The 13,339-nt window shown below is 38.9% G+C and overlaps 1 protein-coding gene across 1 annotated transcript in view; it reads right to left on the minus strand.

Annotated features, from left to right (window-relative positions):
* Window positions 1-9,108: 9,108 nt before the first annotated feature.
* Window positions 9,109-13,339, minus strand: part of scube2 (signal peptide, CUB domain, EGF-like 2) — a 219,743-nt gene continuing 215,512 nt past the window's right edge. Inside the window, exon 18 of the mRNA XM_041197877.1 lies at window positions 9,109-9,261. Within this exon, the coding sequence (XP_041053811.1) occupies window positions 9,109-9,261 (153 nt within the window). The remainder of the gene's footprint in view (window positions 9,262-13,339) is intronic.

Consider the following 13,339-nt stretch of genomic DNA (forward strand, 5'->3'; position numbering starts at 1 on the left):
AAGACAAAAAATAATTATGAGCTGCTCAAGCTTCACTCCCACAGTTTGTTGTGTTGTTACTGTCATACCATTTTCTATGGAGAAGTAGTCATCAGGTTCTTTGACATGAAGCAGAGAATTCTTCTATAGCACCATTAGACTAAATTAGCACCATTGTCAAGTTTGAATTCAATCTTAACAATAGGCAAGCCTTGACATGACTTTTCATCATTAAGTACTTCATGGTTCATGGTACAGAAACAAAGAAATTAATGAAAACTAAAATTAAGAGAAGATTTTCCTCTTACTGTGATGACTAAGGCTTTTGTGCCATTTTGCTGGTGAAGTTGGGCAGCAGTATGGTGAACTGACTGCCCCAATTTTCCACTACAGCTCATTTGAATCAATATCCATAACTGCCCATACAGCTTTGGCCTTGTATAGGGAGAAAGCCTAGTATGTAGGAAGTTGAAAATCTGGCCAGCAATCCAAGTGAAAGGGATGTGCACATTTAAAAGACATGTGCCTTTATTTGGGAATAAATATTTGTTTCAGTTTTTATCAGTCTCAATATTTATCAGCATTGACCAAGGCTAAGAGACGTGATAGAAGTGAATGAAGCAGAAGGAAATTTTAAGTGGAATATGGAGGCAAGTGAGGGAGTGGAGCAGTATCTGAGCCCCATTTGATTGATGGTCAAATGGATATGCAAATACATGAGAGGGGTGCAAGGAAGGATACCCTATTTAGTACTTTAAGAGTCAGCAATGCATTCATTTTGGTAGTAGGTGATAACTAAGTTCAATACTAAGTAAAAAACAGAAAATGCTGGAAATACTCAATAGGCCTGGCAGCACTGGTAGAAAGAGAAACATTTAATGTTTCAGCTTGTGACTTTTCATCAGAACAGAATACTGAGTACACTGCCTGTGGACTTTGGAACAATTGCAAAGCAGTATACTTAGTGAACAATGCCAAGATTACATGACTTGAATGCAGCCACAATTACAGCTTATCATGGCAAATCTTCATACGACCTTTCATTGCATTGTATGTATCCACAAACCTCAGTAGATACACCTTCAAAATTAAAAATTGGAATTAAAAACTTTGCCGCATGAACACTTTCTAATGCTATAACCCTTTTAGTCTTTGTAAAATAACCTAGCTGCATGATGCTATAGCTTACCAATACCCAGATAGTGCATCACTGTGAATGAGCCCCTTAAACTTTCATTGTCTCAAAGCTATTTATTCATTTGTACAAAAAGATAGCATCTTGAAGGTAGAATTCCAACCAGGAAAAATACATCCCTTGCCAAGTGTCATGTATGCTCTGTTGTCCAAAAGTTCTGATAGGGTCTCAATTACCTAATCATACTTCTGGAAATCTTCTTTACCTTGAGTCACCTGCTTGAAAGCTGAACTGTAAAAGGAATGCCCATCCCATCAACTGGGGTCACTGCAAGTCATAGTAAATGCGATTGATCGGAAGCAAAAATACAATTTTGTTTTTTTTTTAAATAAAAAGCAAAAATGCACCAAAGGTGCATTTCATTCCAAAAAGGTAAAACAAACTCACCAAACTAAGGAGGTAGTTCCTTCTCTTGGCTGTGTCCTGCTTCATTAAAGGCATTGCATTGATGGCCTGAACTACTGGACATGTGGGAAAGTGAACTAAATAATCTTTCTCGCTCCTTTAAAATTTGCGCACTTTTAGCACCAGAAGTCTCCTGCATCCCCAGAGCCGCCCAATCAAAATACTGGACAACACGATCTGAATGCATTTCAGAGACTTAGGGTGGAATTTTACGCTTTCAGGATTTTATGGTCTCGCCGAAGTCAATGGACATTTGAATGGCTCGACACATTTTATGGTCCTGCCCCCCTTGTGTCAGAGTTGTAAAATTCCACCCCATGATTCAATTCTGATGCTTAGGGATTGGCCTCATGTTGTTTTAACTGTTCTGGTTTCACTGGGTCCTGGTGGCCAACACTGGAGGCAATACTAAAGGCAGAATGTAGAATGATGAGCTCCAATTTACACTCTTTCCAATTAGTAATATGGGCAGTTTCTATTTGCTTTGTTGATTGATGATACACAGTGACTGAACCTGAGAAATGCTAAATATGCTAAAATCCTAGATCACTTTCAACTTCGTCCTTAGTGAGTTGGTGTAGAGTACAGCTTAAACTCAAACTAATCAATGGGTGGAATTTTACCACATCAGGGACAGGACCATAAGATGTGGCAAGCCACTCAAAGTCCATTGACTTCAGTGGGACCATAAAGTTTTGCCCATGAAAACTTACTAAACCTGGAGGTTTGAAAGGAAGCTGCTGAGGGAGAACCTTATAAGATATTAAAATGGTACAGAAATGGGAGACAGAGCTAATCCAGGAAATTATGAGCCAGTTACTTCAACGAAGGTGAAAGGGAAATATTTAAAAACTTTAATTATTCAGGCATTACCAGTCTCCTGCTTGCGGAGTCTGGAGGAGAGCTGGGGTAGGATGTTACAGCAATTACCTGGCCTCACTAATATCCTCTCGCAGCAGAACATCGGGCCGAATTTTCTGGTCAGTGTGTGGGGGCAGGCCCAACACGCCAACGTGTGAAATGATGCGCGATACGTTGGGTGTGCGTCCCAACGTCATCGCGCGCCATCACGATATTTTATTCGACGGAGTCGGCTGCACACCCACCAAAATGTAAACGGCCTATTAAGGCCATTAAGAAATTAACTGAACCACTTGTGAACGCTGCCCATCCAACCTTAAGGTTGGCAGGCATACGAAAAGCCCAAACGGCCTTCATGTTTTTCAGGAAACCTCATCCACGAGTGGGATGAGGTTACCTGAAGCTTTTGTTAAATAAATAAATAATTTTTCATAAATACAAAAACATGTACTCACTCATGTGACACAGTCACATGAGGGGACATGTTTAAATAATTAAAAAAATAATTTAAAAATTGTTTTAATATTCATTCAACCTCCCTGAGGCAGCTCTGCGCTCTTTCCTTAATTGGCCCACCCATGTAAAATGGTGGTGTGGAGCTGATGTCGGGCAGCGATCAGCTCTGTGCCCACTCCCGCCTGCCCTAGGAAAATCCTGCCCATAGGAATGGTATCATATCATAAATCCTCTCAGGATATTTAAGCTTAACAGTTTAAAATTTTTACATTTTAGTTTAGTTATATTATATATACTTAGTAACCCAATAAAAAGATCAGGATGGTTTTATGTCCACATTTTGTGTGCATGTAGCTCAAATGAGTTGCTCCCATTTACACTCAAACATACATCTTCTGTTCTTAGGGTTAGATCCGCTCAATACTAGATCGTGGGGAGAATTTTCTCCTTGTCAGGCGGGCTGGTTGGAAGCAAGCGCAGAGCCGATCGCTGCCCGTGATCAGCTGCGTGCCATTTTACGTGGCCACCCAGTGTGATGCGCACCCAGTAGCACTCAGCGCTACCTGTGTGGGCGGGGAGAGGAGGGAGAGTCGGAGCCTGCGCTCTTTCGCGCATGTGCATGAAAGAGTGCAGAAATCTCCCTAATCTCCCTGAGGCACGAAGCTACCTCAGGGTGATTAAGTTCATACTGAGAATTTTTAATAAAGCAAGTTAAAAATCATTTACACATGCCCCCTCATGTGACGGTATCACATGAGTGGGGACATGTTTATGAAATAAGCAAAATTGATGCGTTAATTTAAAAAACCTTCATGAAACCTCATCCTGCTCGCTTGGACTCTTCGCCTGCCCGCCCACCTTAACGCTGGATGGGCAGTGTTGAGAATTAGTTTAATTGGTTTATTAAAGGCCTTAGCAGGCTTTTGACAGTTTGGCGAGCGTGCAGCAGCCTCTGGTGCCCGCCCGCAAAACAGAAGATCTGAATGACGTGCGGTGACATCAGGACGAGTGCCTGATGTCACTGCACATCATTTTACCTGTCAGTCTACATGCCAACGTGAAAATTCCCCCCATGTGTCTAGTTTTAATTCATCTACATGGAAAAATTGAAAAAACTCTTTTCCAGTTTTATATAGCTGTATCCTTTATGATCAATTAGTTAACACACCATCTGGCATATACAAGAAAGGTACATGACAAGGCAATAAATCAGATTTGATAAATCACAAAAATAGTATTATCAGGCCAACTCACAAGTGAGGCACTACTCATCTATATTTTTATACAATGCACATGTTTAGTTTCACAAATAATGGGCGGAATTTTATGGCCCCTCCTGCTGGTGGGATTTTCCTGTCCCGCTAAAATCAATGGACTTTTGAACAGCTCGTTGCATTTAATGGCCCCACCCCCTCCATGATGGGGCTGTAAAATTCCACCCAATGACTTTGAAAAATATGAAAAATAAGGCTGAGATGTGCAGTGAGTTCGCACATTTTCCATTCACTCCTTTACCCTGGTTTAAATCCTTTCCAGATGGGATGAAACGCTCTCTTTGTAAAAGTCTTAAATAGGGCATTCTGAAGCAGTGTCAATCCTGTTCCAACTGGATATGGGTCACAAGAGTATTCCTTTGATTTAGCATGCATTAGACATAATTTTAATTTTTGGCAATGTGTAAAATGAGAGATAACTGATCTGCTACACATTATACCCCTTGTCCGAGCTGGGCATCGATATATCACCCCATTTACACTATAACAAAGAAAACAAATTACCTCTCCTTAATTCACAATAGAATGGGAAATGGAAAATTCATGCTAGTTTAGGCCAAACCCATCTTCTGAGAAGTGTTAAAACACCTTTTTGAGGCATGCCATACTTGAACTGGGAAGACTTGATCATGACACTTGGTTCTAAACAGGGAAATAATTTATTCCATAAAACTGGCAATCAAAACCAAAATCAGTCGCTGCCTTAAAATGGGATATGGAAGAACATCAGAGGGTAAAATTAAGACTTCCAGTCTCTCTTTGAATACTTACAAATTCCCACAAATTAAACATTTAGAGGATAACAATTTTTGCTAGTGTTGTGAATTGAATTGGGCATTTGCCTCAGTTATTCAGATATTTGAAGGAGATGGAGTGAGATCATCCTCCGAGATGAATTTGGATAATACTAAACAGGGTATTAAATGTGTCATGAATTCATTCCGGAACAGTAATGCCCTTGACAGGAGAATCAAAATGCTTCGTGAAAACATTCTGGTACTGGCAATGCAGACTTGGCATCATCAAAACCTCATACATTATTCTCATTACAAATTTTAAAACATATAATTTTATCACTCCTCATAGGTCTAATCAGATACCAAATAAGATGTAATTTTAGATTGTTCTTTTCTGATCTTGTAATCTTTGAAGGTTTTCTCTGTACGAAACAAGACAGCGGAAAACTCTCAAGTTACTGAACATCAAAAATGGCAACAGTTTATGAGCTAAGCTCATTGCGCTTTCTGGCACCAAATTGGCACTTGATAATATTAAGTCCAGGATTTTCTGGACAGATTTGGCCTAACTACAACCTAAGCCCCCCACCTCCCCTAACGACCACCATCACCCACATCCCTACGTAATTGAATTGTGCCGGTTTTATGTGGCAACAGTAGAATGTGATTTGCACTGCTCCCCAATTATGTAGGCCAATGCCTCATTAGCTCATTGTCATAGCTTTGTCAGCATGCAAAAAAAAATCAGAAACCGTGGGTTTCCTGCACTTATGCCAGTTTTGAATGAGTGTCAATTTAGGGCCAAAATATAAGACCCAATATCACTAATTCTAGTATAATTTGTGGCAACCTTTCCTTCAAACAGATGTGCACTGTACTTCCTATGTATTTGAATGCTTTTATGTGGCATCAGGATCTGTTACATAAAAGGGGAAGGTTTGTTAGAATGCCACTTTTGAACACATCTAATGTGCATATAGTTTGATGGCTTCAGATTTAATTTTCATAAAACAAAGAGGAACTTAAAGAAGAAAGATGGTGTGTGTTCCAAACTTACCTTGGGTCCTGATCATTTAGATTGATTTTGGCTTGCTTTAAGCTGATTTTTATGTTCAGGGATATGGTGAGATTCTCATCAAACTTTAGTTAAGTTGCCTTTGCCAAAATTGGCATAGAAACCCCATAAATTTCACTGTAAGTCAGACTGAGGAAATTCCAGCCCAATATACTTCAATGTTATGCAATATATTTTTGTACTATACCCTTAAAGGTCAAATTGCATCCGTTACTGTCATCAATGATAGACCTGTAACCACCAGCAAGTACTCCTATTTATAACATATAATTCAATAATTATTATCCAGATTTGTAAGGATAAAATCAAGCATGAGGTTGTTTTTCACAGTTCAAATGGACTCATTAAACATTACTGAAATTCTAGAGAGAATGCTAATGAAATGATGTATAATTGAAATGGGTACTAAAAAGAGACTTGGCATTTTCAAACAAATCAAAATATATTATGTAATAATGACCAATAATGCAGTTTCAAGGTAAAAATTTATATTTCCTTGAGTCAATATTAAACCTTGTAGGACAAACATTTGACAACTTTATACATAATTTACAGTTACAGTTTAAAGCATAAGGCAGCAGCATTTGTTCCAAACTAGAGCTAATTAAATGATCTGTGTAGAACACAAACTTCAAAATAAGTCACTGACAAGATGGAAACAATCTTGCATCAGTATTAGATAGTTTTACCTAAGGCATTTGAGCATTAAACTAGTGACATGACTTCTTGAAACTTTTTTTAAGCAGAGGGATTTTTTGCATAAAAATGTCTCACAGCTGTTAACAGCTTGATGACTGTGACTCAATAAATATGCTGCAGTTTCCAATCAACCAATCGAAATTCAATTTCTTTCCTCAGCAAAGTTACATAGTGAATTGCTGGAGGTCTTATGTATACTGGATTTCCATTGTTCCACTACTGATGGCCATGCCTTTAGCTATCTAGGCCCTAAACTCTGGAATTACATCCCTAAACCCCTCAACCTCTTTTTCCTCCTCTAAGAGGCTCCTTAAAATGTATCTCTTTGACCACCTTCTGGTCACCTGTCCTTATGTCTGTTTCTTTGGCTCAGTGCCAATTATTTTTGTCTGATAACACGTCTTGGGACTTTTTAACTGCATTTATGGCACAATATAAATACAAGATGTTGTTGTTTAGAGGAGGGCTTGGAAATGAAAAGGCTCTGAAGTGCTTCTTGACAACTAGTAATGTGTCGCAAGCACACAGACTATGTCTCACTCTTTTGCATTGTGAACTGTACACTCCCCAGAATTTATAGGTTGTTTATAGAATTCCCTCCCTCCTTCTCAAAGACACTCCTTGAAACCTATCTCGTTGAGCAAGCTTTTGGTCAAATATTCTAACATTTTCCAAGTGGCTCGATGTCAAGTTTTGTTTGAGAACATTCCTGTAAAACGCTTTGTGACATTTTACTACATTGAAGGTGCTATATTAATGAAAGTTTTGTTGTTATAAAAAACATTTTGTTTCAATTGTGATGTGGTTTTACAGCAGGAGTTGGATTGCAAAGAGAAGGCAACAAGCACAACACAATGCTTTCTACTGTCTGCTCAGGTACCAAACATGTGGATCACAAATAATTTCTCACACTTCCTTTTTTAGGTTTTGTAGATAAACTATTTGTGAAGATGAAAGAGCTTTTTTAAGTGCCTTGACGAGGAACTCTTACTTTGCCAGGTGGCTATGTGCAAATTTAGACAGATATTCTCTCACTGAAAATGGAAACACTAGTTAGCATACAAATGGCAACCTGTCTGGGGCAGATTAATTTTCCTGCAACTCTGATATATCCATTGTTTCATGATGGGAATGTCCACCAGGTTGTGCATTCAGTCTTAATAGTTCAATCTAACATGTATTTGCCAAGATCACAATTTTTTGGAGGGCAGGAGTGGATGAAGAGAGCCACTGAGAGCACATTTCATGCTTTAACAACAAGATAACCAATGTTGAACTCAGACTAGAATTATATACCAGATACTACAATGCATAGGAACAATATGGAATAGAAAAGAACTCTCCTTAGAAACATTGTGAAATATAAACAATGAAAGTACAAGTGCAAACATACTCATTGCCACACATAAGTATAACTACATAGAGACCATTGTGACGTCCAAGTGACTTAACTGATATATCATGTTCAATAAACATTGAATGTAAAAATAAGATATTTGTAACTTATAAAGAACTGCACAGAAACAAAATACTGCAGATGCTGTAAATACTCAGCAGGTCAAGCAGCATCTGTGGAGAGAAACAGAGTTGAAGTTTCAGATCAATGACATTTTGTCAGAACTTCCGATGGAAGTTCATCAACCTGAAATGTCAACTCTGTTTCTCTTTATAGATGCTGCTTGACCTGCTGAGTATTTACAACATTTTCCATTTTTATTTTATATCATATTAAAAAACTGCACAACACTGATTGAGATCAACCACAATCTCATTTTACTATCTTAACAGCAGAGGTTAAAATTAACAATAGTTCACTAGAATAAGACCACTAAGTTTAACACAGGACAAGTGGCTGTGATAGTGTGACTGATTTGCTGAATCAGACAATGTATGTTGATGATACACAAGCCCTCTACAGCTGACTGGCACATAATGCTAGCTTGGTATGTATGTTTTGCATGTCATTTTCATTGTGAGGAATGTAAGGAATATTTAGTTTTAAATATTGTAATTCTGTTGATGACCAACCAATGCATCTTGGAAGTCAATGATGTTTGCAAAAGCTATTGGTACCACTGTTGAGTGGTCCCACAATGCTAATCTTTGAGCTCTACAACAGTACTACTTCATCCAACAAAAATCACAAGGGCGAATATGTAGATAGGACAATTGTGTTGCTTAATATAAATTAAAAGAAATTGAATATTGTCTTTTTGTCCAAGTGATCATATTATTTCTATTCCACCATGAAGGATTTATAGTGTTCAATGTTTTGGCTACTTAACAGAGTGCAATGATGCAAGACATCCAGGCTTTACATTCCAATGTAAAGGAGTTAATACAAACTGCAGGAGAACAGATTAAGGGAAACATTTTTAGCTTTTCTAATGAAATTCCAAAATGCTCAAGGGTGTCAGAAATTCTCAACTATTTGTATGGCCGTAGAAATCTGGAAACCTTTGAGCGCAATAGTCTAATAAATGACCTTGGAAACATTTCCCGGGATTCTTGTGCTGTGTATTTAAAGTAATTTTGTGGATGTGCTAACACGTCAAACAGAGCCTTGATGAGTTTCTTGTCCTGAAAAAAAAATTATATAGGCATCAATCAAAATCCAAGTTTTGTAATCATCAATTGATAAAAACAAAGGTCAATATGAATTACACTCTTTGACTGTTCAATATTTGTATTTGTTTATGTATTTGTAGCAAGTTTACAGGTAAATTTTTCTTAGTGTTCCTGGCTATGAATGAGAAAAGATAATACTTGTCCTCACTAATGATTGATACCTAGTGACCTCCATAGGTAAGTGCAAGTGAACATATTAAGATCAGTAGTGGGAGGCCATTTTCAGTGGAGCTTGTTCCAGTCTAAATGATTGCTTGCAGAAAAGTATATAAAAATGAACTTGAGAGGATTGGAATATAATATTGTAATGAACTAATATTTTTGCAAAGTCAAAAATATCAAATAACAGGCCAAACCTTGCTGGAAAAATAATGGCATATTAACAAAGCACACTAGTATTAATGCACAAATCAGTCAGTGAGTTCAGCGTGATGAGAGGATATGTCATGAGTTGCAAATCTTCTAAAATTGGTCAATTCTGCCATTTTATCCACTCTACGTAGGTCCCTGATAACACTGTGCACCTCAATTAACTCTTCCCTCTTCTCTTTTGTTCTAAAGAAAACAACCCCAGCCTATCCAATCTTTCCTCATAGCTATAATTCTCCATTCCTGGCAACATTCTTACAAATCTCCTCTGTACCCTCTCTAGTGCAATCACATCCTTTCTCTAATATAGTGACCGGAGCTGTACACAGTACTCTGTGACCCGGTTGTGAGAAATAATTTAATTGCCAATTTGATTAATATTACACACTCATGAAGATCTAATAATTCACCTGTCAAATTTTGATTGATACTTACTCCTGTGAAGTGTCTTGAGATATTTTACTATGTTAAAAACACACCATAAAGATATGTTGCTGCTGTTTATGAAATTAAACATAATGCTGAGTCAGCAGAAGTGAATTAGGAATACACTATTAAAAAATTCTAGCAGGATCTGCACAAAAGCACAGAACTCACTCTTCCCCTAAACTCAAATTATAATGATCTAGGAGCTCAGCTCTAAACTCTACAAGCCAAATTTTACGGACTGTTTTTCACCATAGCAATGTGACTCATTGTAGCATACAGAACATTCTGTTCCCAAGAAATATGTTAGAATGAGAGTCTGGTCCTGCAGATGGTTGTGAAGTTTTAATGTTAAAGGAAACATTTTAACAATTCATAGATAATGCCATAACTCTCTGTCACATATTAAACAATAAAGACGTGCATTTATATGGCGCTTTTCACAACCACTGGACATTTCAAAGCGCTTCATCACCAATTATGTACTTTTTAAGTGCAGTTGCTATTGCAATATAGGAAATGCTGCAACCCATTTCCACACCACATGCTCCCAAAAACAGCAACGTGACCAGATAATCTGTTCTTGTGTTGGCGATTGGAGAATAAATATTGGTTAAGAAACCGGGATTATATATACATATATATGTATGATTTTATATATATAATATATTTATATATATATAGATTATAGAAAGTTCATAGGGGATGCAAAGAAAATAAGAACAGTAAAGAGAGTACAAGTGGAAACTGGCAGCCAATATAAAAGGGACTCCAAAAGCTTCTACAGGCATATAAATAGTAAAAGGGTGATAAAAGGAGGGGTGAGGGAAAGGTGTAATGTACGAGGAGGTAACTGAAACACTGGATGGGCTAAAAGTCGATAAAGAGGAGGTATGAGAAAGGCTGGTTGTATTGAAGTTGATAAACCACTAGGACAGGAACAGATGCATTCAAGGATACTGAAAGAAATAAGAGTTGAAATTGTGGAGGCACTAGTCATAATCTTCCAATCCTCCTTACATATAGCAGTTGTGTCAGAGGACTGGAGAATTGCAAATGTTGCACCCTTGTTCAAAAAAGGGTATATGAATAAACACAGCAACCACAAGCCAGTCTGTTTAACCTTGGTAGTGGGGAAGCATTTAGAAACAATAATCAGGGACAAAATTAACATTCACTTGGACAAATGTTGATTAAAGAACATGAGCATGGATTGGTTAAGGGCAGATAGTGTTTAATTAATTTGATTGAGTTTTTCGATGGAGTAACAGAAAGGGTTAATGAAGGTAATGCAGCTGATGGTGTACATGGATTCCTGAAAGGTGCTTGTTAAAGTGCCATATAATAGGCTTGTCTGCAAAGTTGAAACCCATGGAATAAAGGGGACTGTGGTACCATGGATTTGAAGTTGGCTGAGTGATATGAAACTGAGAATAGTAGTGATTGTTGGACACGAGAGGAGATTATGGAGCCGGACTTCAAGGTAAACCGGGGTATTGGCGGGGCCTAACTGGCTGACCCCAGTGAGGGTAGTAAAGTGGTTGGGGTGCGAGGCATGGGAGGCCATGGGGGAGGGTTAAAGGTGTATGACATAGTGGGGGGTGCCTTCAATGGGCACAGGGCCCTCTCTCCACAAAGTACATCTCCTCTCTTGCAGACCAGCTCGTACAGTTAAAAGCACCAGGCCACCTACCTGGTGTGGGCCTCCCACTGCCATGGGTAAAATGTGGCAGAGGCGGAATTTGGCATTTATGTGGCCATTAATTGGCCACTCAAGGGCCTCAACAGGTCCAATGCTAGGCAGGCTGCCTGACACCTCCCCCACCTCCATAAAATGGGAGATGGGTCAGGGTGGGTGGGAAGGTGGTGTGAAAGCTACACACTGCATTTTACAAGCCCCACCCACCCCCCTCCCACACCTTCAAACATGCCAGTGGGGTCTGTAAAACCCAGCCCATAGAATAAAGGATACAATTCTAAATGATTTTTTAAAAATTCATTCACAGGATGTGAGCTTCACTGGCAATGCTAACATCTGCTATCAATCGCCAACTGCCCTTGAGAAGGTGATGGTGAGCTTTCTTCTTGAGCCGCGGCAGTCCATGTAGTGTAGCTACACCCACAGTGCCATTAGGAAGGATGTTCTAGGATTTTGACCCAGTAACATTGAAGGAATGGTGATATAGTTCCAAATCAGAATGGTGTGTGCCTTAGAAGAGAACTTGCAGGTAGTGGTGCTCCCATGTGTCTGCTGCCCTTGCTCTTCTAGGTGGTAGAGATCATAGGTTTGGATGGTTCTGTCAATAGAGGTTTGGCAAAAGCAGAGAGACCTGAAGGTATATGTGTACAAACTATTGAAGGGGGCAGGTCAGGTTTAGGAAGTAGTTAATGAGACATATGGAATCCTGAGTTTTATTAATAGAAGCATAGAGTACAAAAGCAAGGAAATTATGGTGAACCTTTATAAAGCAGTAGTTTAGCCTCAACTGGAGTATCGTGTTCAAAGTTGGGCACCACACTTCAGGAAGGACGTGAAGGCATTGGAGAGGGTGCAGAAAAGATTTCTGAGAATGGTTCCAGGGGTAAGAGACTTCAGTTACAAGGATAGACTAGGGTTGTTCTCTTTAGAGAACAAAAGGTTGAGAGTAAATTTGATAGAGGTGTTTAAAACTATGAAGGGTCTGGACAGTGTAGATAGGGTGAAACTGTTCCCATTGGTGGGAAGATCAAGGTCAAGAGGACACAGATTTAAGGTGAATGGCAATGGAACCAGATACAACAAGAGGAAAAGCTATTTTATACAGCAAATTGTTAGGATCTTGAATGCATTGCCTGAGAGGGTGGTGGAGGCAGATTCAACTGTGGCTTTCAAAAGGGAATTGGATAATTATCTAAAGAAAAAATATTTGAAGGACCACCAGGAAAAGGCAGGGGAGTGGGACCATGTCAATTTTACAGAAAGCTGGTACAGACCCCATTCTGTGATTCTATAAAATAGTGCAATGGAATCTTTACCATCCACTGATAGGGCAGACAGGTATTAATTTAATTTCTCACCTGAAAGACAGCACCTCCAACAGTGGAGCACTCTCTCAGTCCTGCACTGGAGTGTCAGCTTTGATTTCTGTGCTACGGAGTGGAACTTGAACCCAGACGTTATGACAGAGAAGCAAGAGTGCTACCAACTGAGCCAAGGCTGACACAAGTGAGGTGGTTTACTTGTTTCAGAAATTAA

The sequence above is a fragment of the Carcharodon carcharias genome, chromosome 10 (genome assembly GCF_017639515.1).
Source record: "Carcharodon carcharias isolate sCarCar2 chromosome 10, sCarCar2.pri, whole genome shotgun sequence".
Lineage (NCBI taxonomy): Eukaryota > Metazoa > Chordata > Chondrichthyes > Lamniformes > Lamnidae > Carcharodon > Carcharodon carcharias.